Source organism: Tribolium madens, unplaced genomic scaffold (genome assembly GCF_015345945.1).
Source record: "Tribolium madens isolate multiple individuals breed KSU strain unplaced genomic scaffold, Tmad_KSU_1.1 Scaffold_71;HRSCAF=194;Tcas5.2_LG6, whole genome shotgun sequence".
Taxonomy (NCBI): Eukaryota; Metazoa; Arthropoda; class Insecta; order Coleoptera; family Tenebrionidae; genus Tribolium; species Tribolium madens.
The window spans coordinates 7,242,017-7,261,198 of NW_025401041.1; the positions used below are offsets into that span (position 1 = coordinate 7,242,017).

The 19,182-nt window shown below is 29.9% G+C and overlaps 2 protein-coding genes across 2 annotated transcripts in view; one reads left to right on the forward strand and one right to left on the reverse strand.

Annotated features, from left to right (window-relative positions):
• The window catches only part of LOC123008743 (inhibin beta chain-like), a 34,506-nt gene that overhangs the window by 7,833 nt on the left and 7,491 nt on the right, over positions 1–19,182 (reverse strand). The window lies entirely within an intron of this gene.
• Positions 1,377–5,431, forward strand: LOC123008742 (myrosinase 1-like). Its single transcript, XM_044404737.1, has 5 exons — positions 1,377–1,490; positions 1,542–1,624; positions 2,368–3,452; positions 3,897–4,003; positions 5,248–5,431. Exons 1-5 carry the CDS (start codon positions 1,435–1,437, stop codon positions 5,378–5,380), a joined length of 1,464 nt encoding a protein of 487 aa, XP_044260672.1. The 5' UTR covers positions 1,377–1,434; the 3' UTR covers positions 5,381–5,431.

Sequence of the window (19,182 nt, forward strand, 5' to 3'; positions counted from 1 at the left end):
TAATTTTTTTTTTATATTATCAATAATTTTCTCGATAACTATTTATCGCAGAGCACTGATCTTTTTTGTATATGATAGAAAATTAAATTTTCTTTCCAACGGTACCAAATATAAGAAGTTATCTGTAATAAGTCCGGAGTTATTGGCATTAGACCGCTCCGCGTACCGAAAATGGCCCAAAATTTCGATAAAAATCGAAAAAATTAAAAACTTCAAAATTGTCCATTTGCACTCTTGGATGTTCAAAAGACTTAATAAAGCACAAAAACATTGTAAAAATGCGAAAAATAAATTTTTGAAAAATTTTGTGTAAAATATATTGAGTGAAAACATTGAAATTGTCGGCGGCGGTGGTGGCTCAGCGGCATAAGGTCCCGCTTTCCAGTAGGTAGGTCCCGTATTTTCAATCGTTTTGGTTCAATTTTAAGCCGGGAATCAACCTGAATCAAAGTATTTCAACGAAATACTGGCTTGAATAAGAGTTTTTTTCCAAAATAAAGCAATTTGAGCTATTTTCAATTGAATTTTTCTCGAATTTAATACAGAATTAATTCGAAATTAATGTATTTTATAAAAATATTGCAAATTAAACACAAAAGGCTTTATCTTTTTGTTCCTTTCTTTCTTTATAAAGGGCAACAATTTTATTCAATTGCAATATTGTTAATACAGGGTGAACCAAAAATAACGCACAAAATTCATATCTTTGTTAGTGGTCGTTTTTCAACATTTTTTTTTGAACATGTCGATTTTATTTTTTTAAATGCTATATTTTGACATTATAGTAACATTTATAACGTCATTTGTTTTTGAGTTGTGACGTCAATTTTATTTTTTTTAAATGGCAGGTGACATTCTTGTTCACTGTTTTAAATAGCACACATTTTTATCTTTCTGGTAATAAGAAAAAAAAAATGAAATCAAAACTTAAAAAAAAGTAATTAAAAAATTCTCAATCTCAATTTTAGGCTAAATAAAAAATCGATTTGGCTCAATTTGAAGCCGGGAATCAACCTTTCTCGATTTTAATACAAAATTAATTCGAAATTAATGTATTACTCCGGGTGCCAAAAATCGACCAAAATCTCGACAAAAATCAAAAAAAATTTTGAACAACTTTTGAGAAAACTTAAAAAACTGATCTATTTAACGTTTTTTGCATTTGTAGAGGTGCTAAAGATTACAAAAAATGCATAAAACGTTATTGGGTCAAATTTCAAAAATTTTGAATTTTTTGAGTTTTTGGTGAGCGATAGTAAAAACGCTTGAATCTTGGTATTTAACATATTACGACTATTTCCGAACACATTAAGTCGACTTACGAGTATAACCGAGCTTATCACGAACAAAATTCTAGACACAACAAGTATAAATTGTCTCAATGTTGTGGTATGATGTAAACGTGAAGGTCACTCGATTCTCTTATCAATAAAAATGATTATTTTTCACAAGTTTGCTTATTTGTTATTAATTTTTCAACCGATAGTTTGGTAAATATGATTTCAGTGTTGGTAAAAAGAAATAAATTTGAAAAATTTTAGTGCAAATATTAAATTTCCTGACGATTTTTTGTTCGGAGTCGCGAGCTCGGCTTATCAAATCGAAGGTGGCTATGATAGTAGAGGTGAGTGTAAAAATAATAAACATGTAGATAAGAAACCATGTCAAAAATAAGTTTATGTCTTATTGTGTTTTCTGTAATAGTTGAGAACCTCTTTGTATACTTGAACTTACTTGTTTAAACACTCTGTATATAATATGTGTCATTAGTGAATAAATATTTGACCACTACTCTGTTTTTTTCACACTTAGTAAGACACTAAGTATATATTTATTTTTTTCTATAACTTTTGTTATTTATCATGTTTAAATTAAATATTAAATTAAATTATTATCATTAATTAAATTAAATTGTTTTTATTAAGTTATTATTATTAAGTGTATATTTATTTTTTTCTATAACTTTTTGTTATTTATCATGTTTAAATTAAATATTAAATTAAATTATTGTCATTAATTAAACACCCTGTCTATTATACTTTTTCAAATATCGAAATATGGGAAAAACCCATTGAATACCCTTCAGGGGTTGTAGTTTTTTTGTAAAGTTTTTTAAATTTGTAGCAATAAAAACGAAACACACTGTATATCCGGGGACACACTCTAGATACAAATTTTTTTGATAATATTTTATTTTGGCATTGTTTAAAAAACCAAACTACTTTTAATCATTATTATTGGAAAATGTTTTTTTTTTCTTATAGACTTTGGATGCATAATATTCACTAATTTTATCCTATTATTCAATTATTACTAATTTAATAAAAAATATAATTTTTAAAACACTACTTTAATTGAATTTAATAGGAAAAACCACTTTTGACCACCATTGGGAGCTAAATTCGTCCATGGTGGCCGACTCCTCCAACGCCAAAACCGCCTGCGACTCCTACAACCAATACCAAAAAGATATCGACCTTTTGGTAGACTTAGGGGTCAATTTTTACCGATTTTCCATTTCCTGGCCTCGAATTTTACCCAGAGGGTTTCCCAACGAGGTCAACCCAGATGGGATCCGTTACTACAACAACCTAATCGATGGTCTTTTGGCCAAAAACATTCAACCCATGGTGACAATGTTCCATTTTGATTTACCCAAACCTCTTCAAGATCTAGGCGGGTGGACAAATCCCGTCATTAGTGACCTTTTTGAGGACTATGCCAGGATTTTGTTCAAAAATTTTGGCAATAGAGTTAAATATTGGATAACAATAAATTCGAATACTTGGGGGTATGGCGATAGTGATTGGCCACCAATGGTGAACCAATCGGGATTTGGGGATTATTTGTGTGTGAAAAACACGGTTTTGGGACACGCGAAAGTGTACCATTTGTCTAAGAGAGAGTTTAGGGAGCAAAAGAGCCAAATTGGGTTCGTGGTTGATGGGCGATGGTACGAACCAGCGAGCGAGTCGTCCCAAAACAGGGATGCGGCGGAACGTGCAAGGGAATTCAATGTTGGGATTTGGCTTAATCCCATCTATGGTAGTGGCGATTTCCCCGCCATTGTCAAACAAAGAGTGAAAACAACGAGTGAAAAAGAAGGTTTTTCTAAATCGCGGTTACCCGAATTTACCCCCGACGAAATCAATTTTGTTAAAAATAGTTTCGATTTTTTGGGGGTTAATATCTATACGTCATTTCTAGTCAAAGATGTGGATGAACGAAATGATAAAGATTTTTCGTGGGATAAAGATATGAAGGCTGAAATTTATCAAGATTCAAGGTGGGAAGGGGCAAAATCTAATTGGTTGAAAGTCACTCCCTGGGGTTTGAGAAAAGTTCTGGGTTGGATTAAACAAAAGTATAATAATCCGCCAATGTTTATAACGGAGAATGGGTTTTCGGATGGTGGTGAGATTGAGGATTTAGGGAGGGTCAAGTTTATGGAGGTGAGACACTATGTATATAAAACAATTTTTAAACTTTGATTATTTAAAAAAAATTGCTGACTTTTATCATTGTTCGATATTTTTTTACTTCTATCAATTTTTTTTTCAACATTTTCTAAGTATGTTTTTTGTAATTGTCTACTATTGGCTATGATTATCACTCTCTGTGTTAAAATTTTTGCTCAATTTTGAGTTATCTACACTTATTTACTCAAAAAAATCTAAACTGTTGAATATTCTTTTTTTTTGTTTTTTTTTCGTTTTTACACCAAATATTTTTTTGCAATGTTTCTCTTATTCACCTCTTTTTGATAATATTTCGCCATTACTTTGAATTGATCAGTTATTATTTCTTTTTATCTTTCTTCTTTTCTTTTTAATCTTTCTTCTTTTTTTTTTAATTTTTAATTGTAATTTTAATCACAAAAAATTTGTTGTTTGCAGCTGTATCTTAAGGCTTTGCTCGAAGCCATTGACAAAGACAGAGTTAAAGTGAAAGGTTATGCTGCTTGGAGTTTATTAGATAATTTCGAATGGCTTGTAGGATATACGTAAGTATACAGAATGTAACAAAAATAAGTACATCAAGTTCTACAAGTGATAGAACTCGTTAAATGAAACATTTTCTAAATTACACTTTTGACTTGTAAATATAGAGTGCCTCAAAAATGTCGTGCTCAAATTTACAACCTGTCAAATAAAACTGTAGTCGGTTGTAGTGTTGCAAAAAATATTCTTTATTTTTTTATGACAACTTATAGAGTCACCCTGTATATTTTATAAAGTTTTGAACAAGGTGAGGTATTTTTTAGGTAAAACAAAATGAGGGAAATCAGCTAATATACTTTTATACACAAACGTCACAAAAGTGACTACTTTTGTGACGTTCAGCCATGGAGTAAAAATTTTATTTTTGCATTTAAGCCCTTTTAACTTTTGGCGCAACATTATTGATATTTACCAATGTTGTTTCTTTCTGTCTTTTTCGCCGATTCAGTAATTTTTATAGAGGTACATTGTAAATCAAAGATCATCAGCGTTTGACATTTTGCACTACTAACTGCACTAGTTAAACACACTTTTGCAAATTTTGACACAAATTATTCCGATTTGAGGTGTGATGTTGGCTCATAACCGCTGTTATGATTTTATTACTTGCAAAGCGTCCTGATTATTTAATTTTGTTCATTTACTTGCTAATTATAGTGTGACTTTTTAATCTCGAACTGAATACGTTTGGGGATGAAATAGTATGTGGAGTGAGTTGAATTATTTGTCTCACTATGTTTAGGAAAATAAACAATTACTTTTACTCCTAATAGCGTAATACATACAGGGTGCGCCAGAATTCGCGCCCGTAAGGTAAGATACCAGAAACATGGAAAAAATATTAAATTTTTTTATCTATATTAAAATTACAAGTTATGAGAGTTTAAATTTTGCACTTTGACTCTATTTATTTCTGTTGGAGAAATAATTTTCCAAGTTTTTTTGCTACAGGCTTTTAGAAGAGGATACAAGGAAGCCTCTCTTTCATAAATTGTAAGTCTGTTTAAAGTTATTAATGGCAAAATTTTTGTACTTCTACTAAATAATTATAAAAAAAACATATACAATATCACCAGTGTCATTAAATAGAGATGAAAAAATGTCAAATGTCAAAAAATTAATGTCAAAATTTTTTGACAGAGAATTTTTTAAACATATTTTTCATGTTCCTGGTATCTTATATTACTTGAAATTTTTCTCTGGAGCGCGAGTTCTGGCGCACCCTGTATACTATTTTTTGTTTTAGTGAAAAATTCGGTTTGTATCATGTGGATTTCGCCGACCCTCATCGCAAACGGACTCCGAAAAGTTCATCAAAGTGGTACAAGAAACTGATCGAGCGAAGACAATTGGACGAAATGTACAAAACAGAACTGTAATAAATTCTTGTTGTTTTTTTTTTTAATAAAATAAACTTCCGCGTTGTCGTATTGTGTAACAAGTGGAGCATCGAATCGAATTCGTAAAGTTCGTCGTCTCTGCGCCTTAATTATCGCCGAAGTTCGAGGTGACTTCAATGCAAGAGAAAGGAAGAAGCTACAGGTGTTCAAATCAAACTTCTAACATCTTGAAATAAATCACGGGTTGACAAACGTTTGTGTTTGTGGTGATGGAGTTTGTACAACATAAATTCGATAAATAAGTCGGATTGTTCGCATTCATTTCGATAATAGGAGAATCCTTTTTGCTGATCAGACAAGGCTGCGATTTCCGGCGAGACGGGATATCGATGTCCTATATTCTCCTTTTTTGTCCTCTTAATTTACTTATCTGAGCTTCCAAAACGCCGCCTTCCATTTTACGACGACTTTAACGATGCCATGATGGACCAACACTCCGAAAATTTTATTCCTTCAAAAGTTAATTAATTTTTATTCACTCTCACTCAAATGACGATTTATAAACGAAAAATACGTTATTTCGTCTCTTGGTTGGGAAGTAATTGTGTGAGATTGACATGAGGAACCCATGAAATGTGACAAACGCACGATAATAAATATTTTACTCCTTATTTTGAAGAAAATGTGATTGTGGATAAAATAGCATACAAACCTCAGCAACAACTTCGAGTTTAATAAGGTATTTACCATCTCGGTTGTATTATAATATACTATTTACCAAAAAATAACGAATACATTTTAGAATTTTTTGAAAAATTTGAAGGCTTTAAAAAAAAAAGAAAAATTTTGAATTTGATGAAAAAATGTTTGGCGAGAGTTTTTACGAAAATTCAATCATAAAAGCGTTAATGTGTGTTTTTGATTTACTTTTTCCACTAGTGAAAAGAAAGCAAAAACTAGTTATACATTCATTCTGTATCAAAATAGCTTTTGAAACTTAGTTTTTTATTGAACGAAATTGTGCTCAAAGAACAAAAATTGTCAATAATTATGTAAATTTATGAAAAAAATTTTTTTGAATTTTGTGACAAAATTTTTGGCGAGAAAGTCTTTACGAAAGTTTAAACATCAATGATGAAGATGTGAATTTTTCATTTACTTTTTCCACTAGTGAATAAAGCAAAAACTCGTTATCCATTTTTGAGATTGAGCTATTATTTAGCCATGAGAGGTTTGTTAGAAAAATTTATTTCGTTGCAAAACAAAAAATGGTTATACAGGCTGATTCACTTATGATGACATATATCTGCCAAAATAAAATACAACTCAACTCAAAATATACCTTACATAGCATTTTGTTCTGGGACGCGATTTCTGGCGCACCCTGTATATCATGTATATTTAGGATGTATTTTGTGTTGTATCTGATTTTTGTTACCATTTATGAAGCAGCCTGTATTTAAAGAAAGAACTATTTAAGCAAAATAATCAAGAAATTTCTATTTTAAAATCAGTGTATTTATTTCTGCTTCATTCTGTATCAAAATAGATTTTGAAACTTAGTTTTTCATTTAACGAAATTGTGCTCAAAGAACAAAAATTGTAAATATGTAAATTTATGACAAAACTTAGCATCATTTTTGATGATTAAATTTTACTACAACATACAGGTTGCGTATTAAATACGAAAATTTCACAAAAATTGATTACATTTTACATTTTTTTTTAAACTGAATGAATGAAATACTAGTTTGTCATCAATAATCACATACAATTTTGTTTTTTTTTTATTACTTACAAAAGAAAGAAAACGTTAAATTTTTTTGCACGATTTTTTCTCGAGAAACTTTCTTTGCAATAAAATTGTTCGGTTTATGCTTGTTTTCTTCAAAAGTAGTCCCAATATAAATAAAAGTAGTTGCAAGTCAGATAAACTATTTAAACTCTTTGTTTATGATAAGCTAACAGGGGCGGTAAAATACTTTATTACGCTCCAACAGCACTTACCGAATTCCTTGCCAAGAATTAAAACTTAAAACAATAAACAAACTTATTTTAATTAATCCCAAAGTTTGAACCTTTAATCATAGTTATAATAAATTAAAGATCAAAGTCCCAAATCGATTTGATCTTTTAAAAATAGAACACAATTGGGGCCAATGACTCGCCTCAAATCCCACTCATTTTTTCCTATTTACGAAATATTTATCATCTTTCGAATCCGTTGACACGACATTTTGATGGATTGCTGATCAAAATACAACCCCGACAACTGCACCTAATAGTAAAAAATTGGTTGGTGACCTTGGATCAGTTTATATTTCTCTCAAATTTGCACAGAACCGTAAACTGAATTCATTACCCCACAAATATTTTACATTATTGCCGAAATCAATCTCGTCTAAAAGACAGTAATAAGAGTGATGCGTTTTTTGCGACTTATTCCGGTTTGGAAATGTTTAATTTTGGTGGATGCGCTGGGATAGTCTCTCGATTGGATTTGAACGATATTGAATTTATATCAAAACTGGTTTTGTTCATACTTTGCTGTTTTTATTCAAGTTTTGGTGGAATAAAATAAGAGCAAAGATGAGAATAAATTTGCACAAGATGTGGGTGGAATATTTGAGCGTTTTTCTCACTATTTATGCTTTTATCAATTACCAGTTGAGAAATGAAGTCACAAAATTGGATTTATTTAAGCAATGGCGGAGTTTTTTTAAAGTGCGGTAACAATTAGATTTCTGAACTGGAAATTAAATTTATCTCACTCGGAATTTTTCTCTTTTAAAACAGCCTCTGTGCATACAGAGTGTTTTTTAAATATACAGTATGATGAAAAAAAGGCGCCCGTGTTAACCCACACGTTATAAGTGATCTTTCAGTAAAGACGAATTCGAAGACCAAAATTGGATTTGTGCTCTTATCAGTAAGATATAGACTTTCATTTTTAGAAAAAAAAAATTTACATAATTAACAGTTTTAAAATAATTTCATTGTTAAAGTCTAGATTTTGATACTGTTGACGGTGTTCTTAAAAAAAATGAGTAAAAATCTATTGAAATAAACTTTATTGAAGATGTTTGGATACCATTTCTTGGCTCCAAAGAAAATTTATCAATGTTGCAACATTGCAAATATCCTAGGATACAGAAAATGTCCAAGTAATATTCAATTATTGGAAATGGTAGCAACAAAAAAATCAATTTTCAATGTTGTTTGTTCTGTGAAATTTGAACGATTAAAGTCAAAAAGGTTTCCTAGATACGAAAAATACCTGAGTGAAATAGTTTTTTAGTAAAAGAAATTTGTGCAATATTGCCGCTTTGTGGTGTTAGACAAACTGTTTAAATTTTAAAAAGAATCTATTTAGACTATTTTTGGAATGATGGTCACAATGTTTTAATAAAAAAGGACGCGCCTGTTTCAATCGTGGGCGCCTTTTTTTCATCACCCTGTATTGCAAAAAAAATACTTTACTAAATCGTCATAGCTTGAACGCGCTCACACCCGTGTAAAACGTTAATTTAACCATCTTTGTCACGCGATAGCTGGAAATTGTTGGAAAATTTGGAAGCACTAAAAGTAGAAAACGGCAAAAGTTGGAGATTGAATGAAGATAAGAAACAAAAATTCAATCATAATTCTACAAAGTAGTAGAGTCTCATAGAGAAAAAAGGTCTAAAAGTGCCCAAATTAACGTTTTAAAGAACATCACTAAGAGTGCGTTGGCTTTTAATAATTCAATCTGACACAAGATGACAAGAAAATCAAACGAAATTTTTTTAAAAGTCATAAGAAAGCTTTAATCTACATTTTTTTGGAATCTACTGAGAAGAAAATTGACGAAATAGTCCCTTATCTAACATTAATTTTAATTGGAAAAATTAATTTAAATTTATTATTTTTGAGTCTTTTTCAAAGCAAATTCGAATTGAATTGTGGATAATCGGTGAAGTTTTTGAAAAATCTTGAATTTGATTGGTCGGAGACATTTGTTAATTTATTGGTCCGATTACAAGACCCAATAATAATTATTTCCCATTGGCGTAATTATCACTGTCGTGAGAACAAACCGGTTTTTATTTCTTATTGGCCAAAATTCGACAAAAACCTAGCAACGGTAAGTAACTCCACCCATTTAAAAAATTCTGAATTGAATTTTTACAACAAATCAGCGTTTAGTGTGACTTATCTTACTTTAATTGGATCTAATTTTGCACAATGGGTGGAGCCAACCCCAGAGCCAATATGAATCATGCACTTTCGATTATTAGACCAATAAAAAGTAAAAAATCATTCAATGCGTTAAATATAAATGTCATTATTCGATCCTTGGCCAATCATTTACGTCTTTTAAAATCAATCAATCAGATTTGATTTTCGACAAAAAATAATAAAAATAATTAAAATCTTTGTTTTAAAAATCGGATTCTTTGATTTTATTATCAATATAATTAAAGAATAAACGTTGATTAAATTTTCTTCACTGTTAAAATTTGACATTTTTGAAAGATTTACACAACACTGTGTATTTATTAGATTTATTGTGTACTAAAATGCTCAATTTTTCATTCAAAAACACCGATTCGAGTCATTTTTAGCGCTTTTAGCCTTTATTTGTCAAATCTTCCAAAAAAATTTTAAAATCCATAATTCGAGAGATTGATTTTTTTCATAGATTTAGTGCAAAACTTCAAAATGGTGCCAAAAAGAATTTCAAATTTTCAAACAAAAGATCATTTTCTTTTTTTCGCCAGCAATGGAATAAATTACTGCCAACATTAAAAATTTGAACAAAATTGGTTAATAAAGTTAGAGCAATTTTGTAGTTATAGTGCTAATTTGACAGATTGGTTCTTTATGTACAATCAGTGCAAAATTTAGAACAATGGTTCAAATCAGGGGGGTAATGAATAATTTTCTGATTAAAAATGGTCTAAAAAAAATTGAATTATCAAACAAAAGACCATTTTTTGTGTTTTTTCCCAGAACGAATTACAGAAACAATAAAAATTTCAAGAAAATCGATCAGTCAGATTTTTTTTTAAGTTAGCCTTAAAATTTACAAATGGGTGCTAAAAATCGCTTGTTACAACCATTCTAATAGAAAAATAACACTAATTTGTCAAATAAATAATAATGTTTTATAGCTTCGTTACGGATATATAGAGTGATAAAGTTTTATGATAAAATTTAAAATTCATTAGTTTCTCCACCACTTGAGTTATTTTCTCAAAATTTTACAGGTTTCGTGAGCCACTGAAAGCGCTTATTTTCCCGAAATTACTTTATTTTTACTCTTGCACTAGTAAGAGCCTACGTGTATTTTTTTCGATGCAGAATATGTTGTTATTTCAAAAAATAAATTATATTTTTTTATTGATAGTTGCTGTACATTATTTAATAAAATTAAGCAGAAAACTGAAAGACAGTTTGTTTTATGGCGATTTGATTTTTCTGTTTCCGTGAGCCATCGACAGAAATCAAGTCCGGAAGTAGGGGAATAACCGATATTGGTTGTCGTGAGTTTCTCAACGGAAAAAATGAATGGTAATTGAGGTTTATTTTCGAGCGTTGCATTTCGCGTGTGCAACTCCGATTTCCGACACATGCGATTTTAATGGTTCACTCATAAATTAGACTTCGTGGCTCCGTTCAGGACCGGATTCGTATACAAAAAAATTATAACTTTACTGTAATATACAATACACGGATCATTGGTTACTGTAGTTTGGGGTGAAGGATAAAATATACTATGTAATTACCAGTGATACATTTTACATTGTAATGATCGTTCCGTTTCAATCGCATTTACCTTGAACTGGTAATTACGTGGTCGAATTTTAAGGGTTAAATATCGACGAAAATTATTCCCAAACACCGTTTTATTATTATTGTTATTATTTCGGACAAAATTATTTGAGAAATTTGCTTATTTCTGCGAAAAACTACTAAAACCTCTTCAGATCAGACCCAACCAATAATAAATTTTATTAGAAACGATCATCGACTCGGACTGAATTAGAGCTAAATGAGAACATTTCACTTTTAGATGGATCACAAAATCTTAAGATAAAACTAAAAGTCGTTCTACAGCGTTTTCATGGGGTTGTAGCCCCTTACTTGACTATTTTTACTATTTAAATCTGATATACAGGGTGATTCACGTAACATTTTGAATACAACCAGTAATACTTTTTTTAATAATCACAATTTGTTAATTCTTATATTTTAATAATAACATGAAAACACAATATCTAAGAATATTGAATCAGAAATTTTACTAAATTCAGAAATTATTATTAAGAAGTATGTCAAAATTGACAGAAAATATGCATCGGCGTATTTTATAGACTCATAAGGTACGTTGCTATTGACGACGTATTTTATAGAAATAGTATAAAACGTTGGTCTTGGAAAACCGATATTTTTTTCACTATTTTTGACGAATTTAATGTTTAAAACATTTAAAAACAATATAATTTTTTGTATAGAACAAAAGAAAAAAATCAATAAATAACAGTAAATAATACAAAAGTGGCTCATATATGTTCAAAATTGCAAAATGCTTCCTCTTGTTGAGTTTACTATTAAATTAAGGAAAAATTTGAAAACAATAAAAAAAAAATTATTTTTTTTTAAATTAACATGGATGTTCGTAAATATTACAGCTTGTGGGTATCAACTTTTAATTAATGAAATTAATTTAAAATTAGGGTATGAAAAAACCTAATGGTCTCAAAAATTTGTCAGTACTGTTTCTTGATTTTTTTACAAATTTTCAAAATATACTTAGAACTTACTTTTTTTTTCAAATTTAACATGCAAAATTGTAAGAAGGTTAAAAAAATGTTTTTTTGTTCATTTTGATGAAGATTACACAATGTTCAAAAACAATTAATTCCCTTAATTCTTTTGTAAAACTTTGATCAATCGATCGATTTAAAAATTTAGAGCTATTATTAGGGGTACATCAAGATATAAAAAAATCTAAACATATTAGACTCCTCAACAATATTTGTGAATGCGCGGTAGATTTACTAAAATAACAAAATATGTACTTTTTTCTCTTTTCTTTAATTTTTAATTTTCTTAAAAAATTTTTTTTCAAAAAATAGTAAAAACATTTTATAGGGTATTTATTTCAGTTTTTGAAACTATTCTTACATACTCTGTACGGTCATTGGTTATTGGGATATCGATGATCAAAGTCAAAAAATCTTTTTTCATGAAAAGTCAAATATCTCAGCGACAAATTGTCCTAAAAAGGACATAAAAAAAGCAAATTGAAGCTCAACAAATAAGCATTTGGTCCATGCACTGATTTATCTAATAAAATTTTTTCCAAGTCTGTGACCAAAAAACGAATTGAAAATTAATTTTTTTTTATATTATTTCCTAGGATTACATATAACCGAAGCTTGGAAATTTTTTTATTAAAAGATCTCAAGAGTAGAAGTCTGAAGTTTCAAAATGTTTTTTTTTAATTTAGAAACTGCCATTTTTCAAAAATCACCAAAAAATGTAAGAATTTTTTTGGAATAGTAGGTATACAAAAATTTTACGTCGTTTTGAAGTGTTTTTACTGAAAAACTTAATTTTGAATTAATTTGAAAAATGGTAAAACAAAATAGAACAACATAAACAATAAATTTGATCCATTTTCTCGAAGAATAATAGAAATTTTAAGGCATGTTTAAAACATTAAAAATAATTTAAGGAATGCAACGATACTAAAAAACTAGAATAGATACGAAATTCCAAATACTAAGAGTTAAAAGTTATTATTTTTTTCTAGTTATTATTTTTTTCTTTTTTTAAATTTCAATGGGTGCATTCGCCCTCATGCTGAAAATACGAAACTAATCACAAATACATTGATAACTGAATTCAAAAGCTTGAATTAATTGGTTAAGTGTCGTTTTTCTCTAACCTAAATTTGTGTCCAAAGTTGGAACAAGTGTCAGAACAATTCCAGAAAATGTTAAGACAAATACACTCACATGATGATAAATTTTATATTTATGATTCAATTTGAGTTCAAAAAGTTTTAGTGCGGCAGCCACGCCACAACAAACATATTTTTATAGAGGAGGATTTACATAATCGGGTGCGAAAAGTTTGCACTTAAAATTCACGACTTTCGAGTTCTATCAATTGATTAAACGTTCAGATTTAATTATGATAAATGAAAAAAAGGGTGAAACAATGAAATGTAATTTATCTTCTTTTTGGTAGGGTTTTTACTCCGAAACAATGAAGAAAATAATTAATTATTTGTGGAGTATACCAGGTGTATTCACACAATTAAAATTATTACCAGAAATTTTAATTTAATTATAAGGGGTGTTTTGGGGTGGGATAAAACCTGACGCACCTGATGCAGTATACAGGGTGGCAAGTTTGCATTTTTTCGCTCGTCTTGAATAAATTTAAAATGAGAAAACAATTTTTTCTTCGATTGTTTGAGACAAAAGCGCTTTTACATTGCCTAATATTTGCTATTTATCATAACAATGATCTCCCCGGCGACCATTCATCCGAGTCTATTAGCCCCATTTCAAGGTTGTTTTACATTAATATCGGGGGTCGATATTCTATTGAGAAATTTTGTTTGTTAAAAGAGTCGAATTTTTCGAATAATTTAATGTAAGGGTCGGTTAGTCGTGTAGATTTATTATCGTGTTTTATGGCGCTTTTAACTTTGATATGAGACATTCTTCAAAACCACAAAACCGATAAAAGTTGTTACATTGTTGGTGCAATTTCGATTTATTATTTCAGTTAATTTAAGACTTGTCAATTTTTAATAACAAGTTAATAAATGTCGACAGTATGGGGAATATCGGATCAAAAGCACATTTTATATTAACACTTGAAAAGTCCTTTCGGTTTTACAACTCTACAAAGTCAGTAAAATTATTTCAAATTTTTATCTCTGTTCTATGATGTATAAAGTAATAGTGTCGTCTTGATGGAAAATAATTCGCAAAGTGGTTGTTTTCAAAATAATGGAAGAAAATAAATGTAATAAAAATGAAAAATGTCGCCGCAGAATGTAACCACAACTAATGGAGTGAATAAGCTGATTCAACGTAAAATAAAAAAAATATGTCAAATAAAAAAGGTATTCAAAATTTCGCTTCTTCTGAGATTGTCATAAAAGTGTACAAAATAGTCCGTAAAGTAGTACTTTTCTAGACTCACATGTCATTACTGAAGTTACAATTTCAGTACTTTGTTGTGTAAATTTTTTGAACCACACGGTATGAGTAATTAATTTTTATATACAAACTGTTTTTTCTGAATTTTTGATTACTCGAAGTTACACTAAGAAGATTTTTATAAACCTAAACTTAGCATTTTGAAATATTTATGACGAATTTATACTTTAACCATTAAGATTTAATGTAAGAATTAACAGATTTTTAGTTTTAAAATTAAATCTCGATTTTTACACCAAAATTTATCAAATTAGGGAGAAATCGTGACAATTTACAATAATAAATTGTGAAGATGAGTTTATTTTTGAAAAACTTTTTTGCTATTCTACATAGTTTTTTACATTTTATACATAAAGACACTAAAACCTATTTTTTTTAGACATGGTGGCCCAATGATAACGGGCCACCCCAAATATCTCAGAAAATAAAAAACTTTGCAAAAACGCTGAAACAGGTGAATTTTGTTTGCAAGGGTGACATTTTGTGTCGTAATTTTTAAAGCACCCCTAGTAACTTTGTAACCCCCACACACCCCAACTTTAAAAATTTAAATGGCACTACCCCACTTGTCGCACATCAAATGAAACTTTTTACCAAAATTGAATTAGATCATCCATTCCTGAGATACAAAACACCCTAATTTTGAGAGAGGGACATTTTTTGACGCAATTTTAAAATCACCCCTACCAACCCTTTAACCTCTATGCCACTTAACTGTAAAATGTCAAATAGCACTAATACACTATTGACACAAAAAATGAAAACACTTTTTAATTGATTTTTAGAAGCTTGTTCCCAAGATGAAATGATTTCTATACATTCATAAAATATTAGCAAAAAAAAAAACTTCAGCAGGCAGTATGTACAAAGGAAATTAAGAAATATTGCTATTTCTTAGGTAAATCACCGAATAAAAAACAAAAATAAGTTAAAAACAAAATAACATTAGTAAGTTTCTTGTAATTTATAAGTTTTTATTAGAAGTAATTACTAATTAGAACCTTTTGCGGATATCTTATGAATAATTAATTAACACTTTAGAAAAAAGATTCAAAGAACATTTTGAGTGAGTCAGAATTGAGGTGAAGGAAGTTAAAGATCAAAGGGGGTGCTTTCAAAAATTGCGTCAAAAAATGTTTCTTTTAAAAACTGTTTTGGGTTTTTTCTAGGGTGGTTTGTTTTTTAGATCTGTATCTCATCAATGGATGGTCTGATTCAATTTTGGTAAAAAGTTTTGCAAAGCTTATTAAAATAGCTTTCATTTGATGTGCTACAAGTGGGGTAGTGCCATTTAAATTTTTAGAGTTGGGGTGTGTGGGGGTTAGGGGGTTACTGGGGGTGATTTATAAATTACGTCAAAAAATGTCCTCCTCGAATACAAAATTGACCTGTTTCGGCGTTTTTGCAAAATCTTCTTAATTTCTGAGATATTCAGGGTGGCTCGTTTTCATCGGGCCGCTCTGTATATAATTTTAAAAACTATGAGCAACGTCCAAAATTTTAACACATCTACTTAAATTATTTTTTTACGTTACAAAAATTTTATAAAGTACAAAAATTGTTAGAAATAATGTTACCTCTTGAATAAAAAAGAATTACGCCACTCGGATTACGTATAACAAAAGTATTAAAATGTGTCAAGTTGTTAATAAGTAAGTATTTCACAATGGTATTAAAATAAAAGAAATAGCACAAAAGCTTGTGCTATCAAATTATACAGGCTGTTCCAATAAAAAAAACCGAAACAGGTTATTTTTGTTTTTATTAGATTTTGGTAAAAAGTTTTGAAAAGCTTGTTAAAATAGCTTTTATTTGATGTGCCACAAGTAGGGTAGTGCTATTTAAATTTTTAAAATTGGGGTGTGTGGGGGTTAGGGGTTACTGGTGGTGCTTTAAAAATTACGTCAAAAAATGTCCCCTTTGGAAACAAAATCGATCTTTTCGGCGTTTTTGCAAAGTCTTTTTAGTTTCTAAGATATTCGGGATGTTCGTTTTCATTGGTACAACCCTGTATGTACCAAATTTCAGAAAAATCCATCCATTAAAAAGTTAATACAGAATAACGAAAATATTTCTAAACTGTGACGCTTTCTAAATTTTAAACGGTACAACATGGTATAAAAAATTATAATGTCAATTGGCAACTTTCATAGAATAGTATATTACATAACGAGCACGGAAAGTGATAAATAACGCACAAGCGGGAAAGTTGCGCACGAGGCGTTAGCCGAGTGCAGGCAATCCCGCGAGTGCGTTAGACACTTTCCTGCAAGTTTTGTACACTATTTTTCCTACGACCATAAATTTTTTTTTTCTTACGGACATATTTTTTTTCATAACGATTTATTTTTTTATAATGGATACAAAAATACGTTGAATAACGATTTATTTTTTATAATGGATACAAAAAAAAATACGTTAAATGAAAAAATATAAAGCATTCGAGTGTGAATTGTGCGTTAGATTTCTAACACACAGTGCGAATACAAATCGCACAGGTTTTCAACCTCGAAATTGCCAATTTTCGCGCATATGTGCGTTATCATCTAGTTTCGTATATGGTCGTAGGAAAAGATTTTTGTTAGTTTTTCTGAATTATTGAAGAAAATTTTCCTTGGTTTTTGTATTAAAAATCGGAAAAAATCATGGGAAAACACCAATTTTTTCTTATTATCTATTTTCAAAAAATCAGTGATTCCTGCTTTCCATCATGTCGGTCTCCTGCGAAAGCAATCAGGTTCAACATGTTGATAATAAAACTTCTAATAGCCTTGAAGTTGTGCGACAGTTCCAAAAAAAAATGAGCGATCCCTCCAAGTGTCCACTTCTCGAGCTCATCCCCGGAATCGGCGACCGGACGTCCGGATTCGGCCAATGCACGGTGCATCATGGCATTAATAACCCGCCGTAATAAAGCCCCGGAGTCGGAGGGTGAGAGCGAATCGAAAGAAGTAGAAAAAAAAGCGTAGAAACCCTCGGGAATGTGAATATTTAATAGTGGAGAGACTATGAGGTTGAACTATCGCAATAGTAAAAAATGATGTTTGAATGTCTGCGGCTGAACCGGATCGATGTGAACGGCTCCGTCGTGGCGCTCTGGAAGTCGCCTCGTCTGCAGCGTCTACAGCGCCCAAAGAGGCCCGTCTATCCTAGACGGGAATTGATAAGAGGATGGAGATGCTAAAAGGGGACACGGAGTGGTGCATACGACAACTATTAATTAATAAATAAATGGGAGAGGGTCACGTGGGGTGCATGGAGCAATAACCCTTAGAGGATAAATCGAGATGTTAAAAGAGCCGTCTGTTGACCAATTATTATTACTCTGCGAAAATTGATAATTTATTGAATCACTATTAGAGACAAGTGAGTGTTGGGTGAAGTCTAGAGGCAAAATTGGTCAAATTAATATTGGTCATTTACTAATATTTTTCAAATTTGACTTTTTTTCAGGATTTGATTCAGAAAATGTAAATATGTATTCCAATTGTTATAATGAAATATTGCTTGACCTGTTATGTGGCTTTTGTCACAAATAAGTGGTGATTTTATGTGCCCAAAATGCACTAAAACAATCTTTTTTATTATTTGTGAATCATCCTTGATCGATTTTTTTTAAGAAATATTTTTGTCATGTCTAATCTTTAACATATGCCTTTATAGACATGGAAGATTATGACATTAAATTGGCAACAAAAAAAAAGTGGGATAATCTTGTACCTTCTGTCTCCACATTATTCAATTTTACCAATTTAATTTCAAAATTTCAGAACTTTGAAAAAAATTTAATAAAAAAAAAATCGTTTTTTTCTTTACAGGGTGTCTCAAGGATAATTTTGACAAAAAAATGCGAATCAGTGTGAGGTTAGAAGGAGGGCGAGCGGCATAGCTGCGAGCTCCCTATAAATGTTGACAATTTTTTTTAAAAGTCATATAAAAGCTTAAATCTGCATTTTTTTACAATCCACTGAGAAACAAATTGACAAAATAGTTTCTTATCTAGCATTATTTTTTTGTTGCTTATTGGAAAAATTAATTTAAATTCATTATTTTTTCGTTTTTTTTAAAGCAAATTCGAATTGAATTAAAACAGTTTTTTATTGGTGAGTTTTTTGCAAAATCTTGAATTTGATTGGTTGGACACATTTGTTAATTTATTGTTTAGTTTAGTTTTCTCCTCTACAGGGTGTCTCAAAGATAATTTTGACAAAAAAATGCGTATCAGTGTGAGGTCTAGAAGGAGGGCGAGCGGCGAAGCCGTGAGCCCCCTATAAACATCGACATTTTTTTTTAAAGTCATATAAAAGCTTAAATCTGCATTTTTTTGGAGAAACTGAGAAACAAATTGACAAAATAGTCTCTTATCTAACATTAATTTTTGTTGCTGATTGGAAAAATTAATTTAAATTCATTATTTTTGCGTTTTTCCAGAGCAAATTTGAATTGAATTAAAACAGTTTTTTTATGGATAATCGGTGAGGTTTTTGCAAAATCTTGAATTTGATTTTTTGGACACATTTGTTAATTTATTGGTCCAATTACAATTATTATTATTATTATTATTATTATTATTATTATTATTATTATTATTATTATTATTATTATTATTATTAT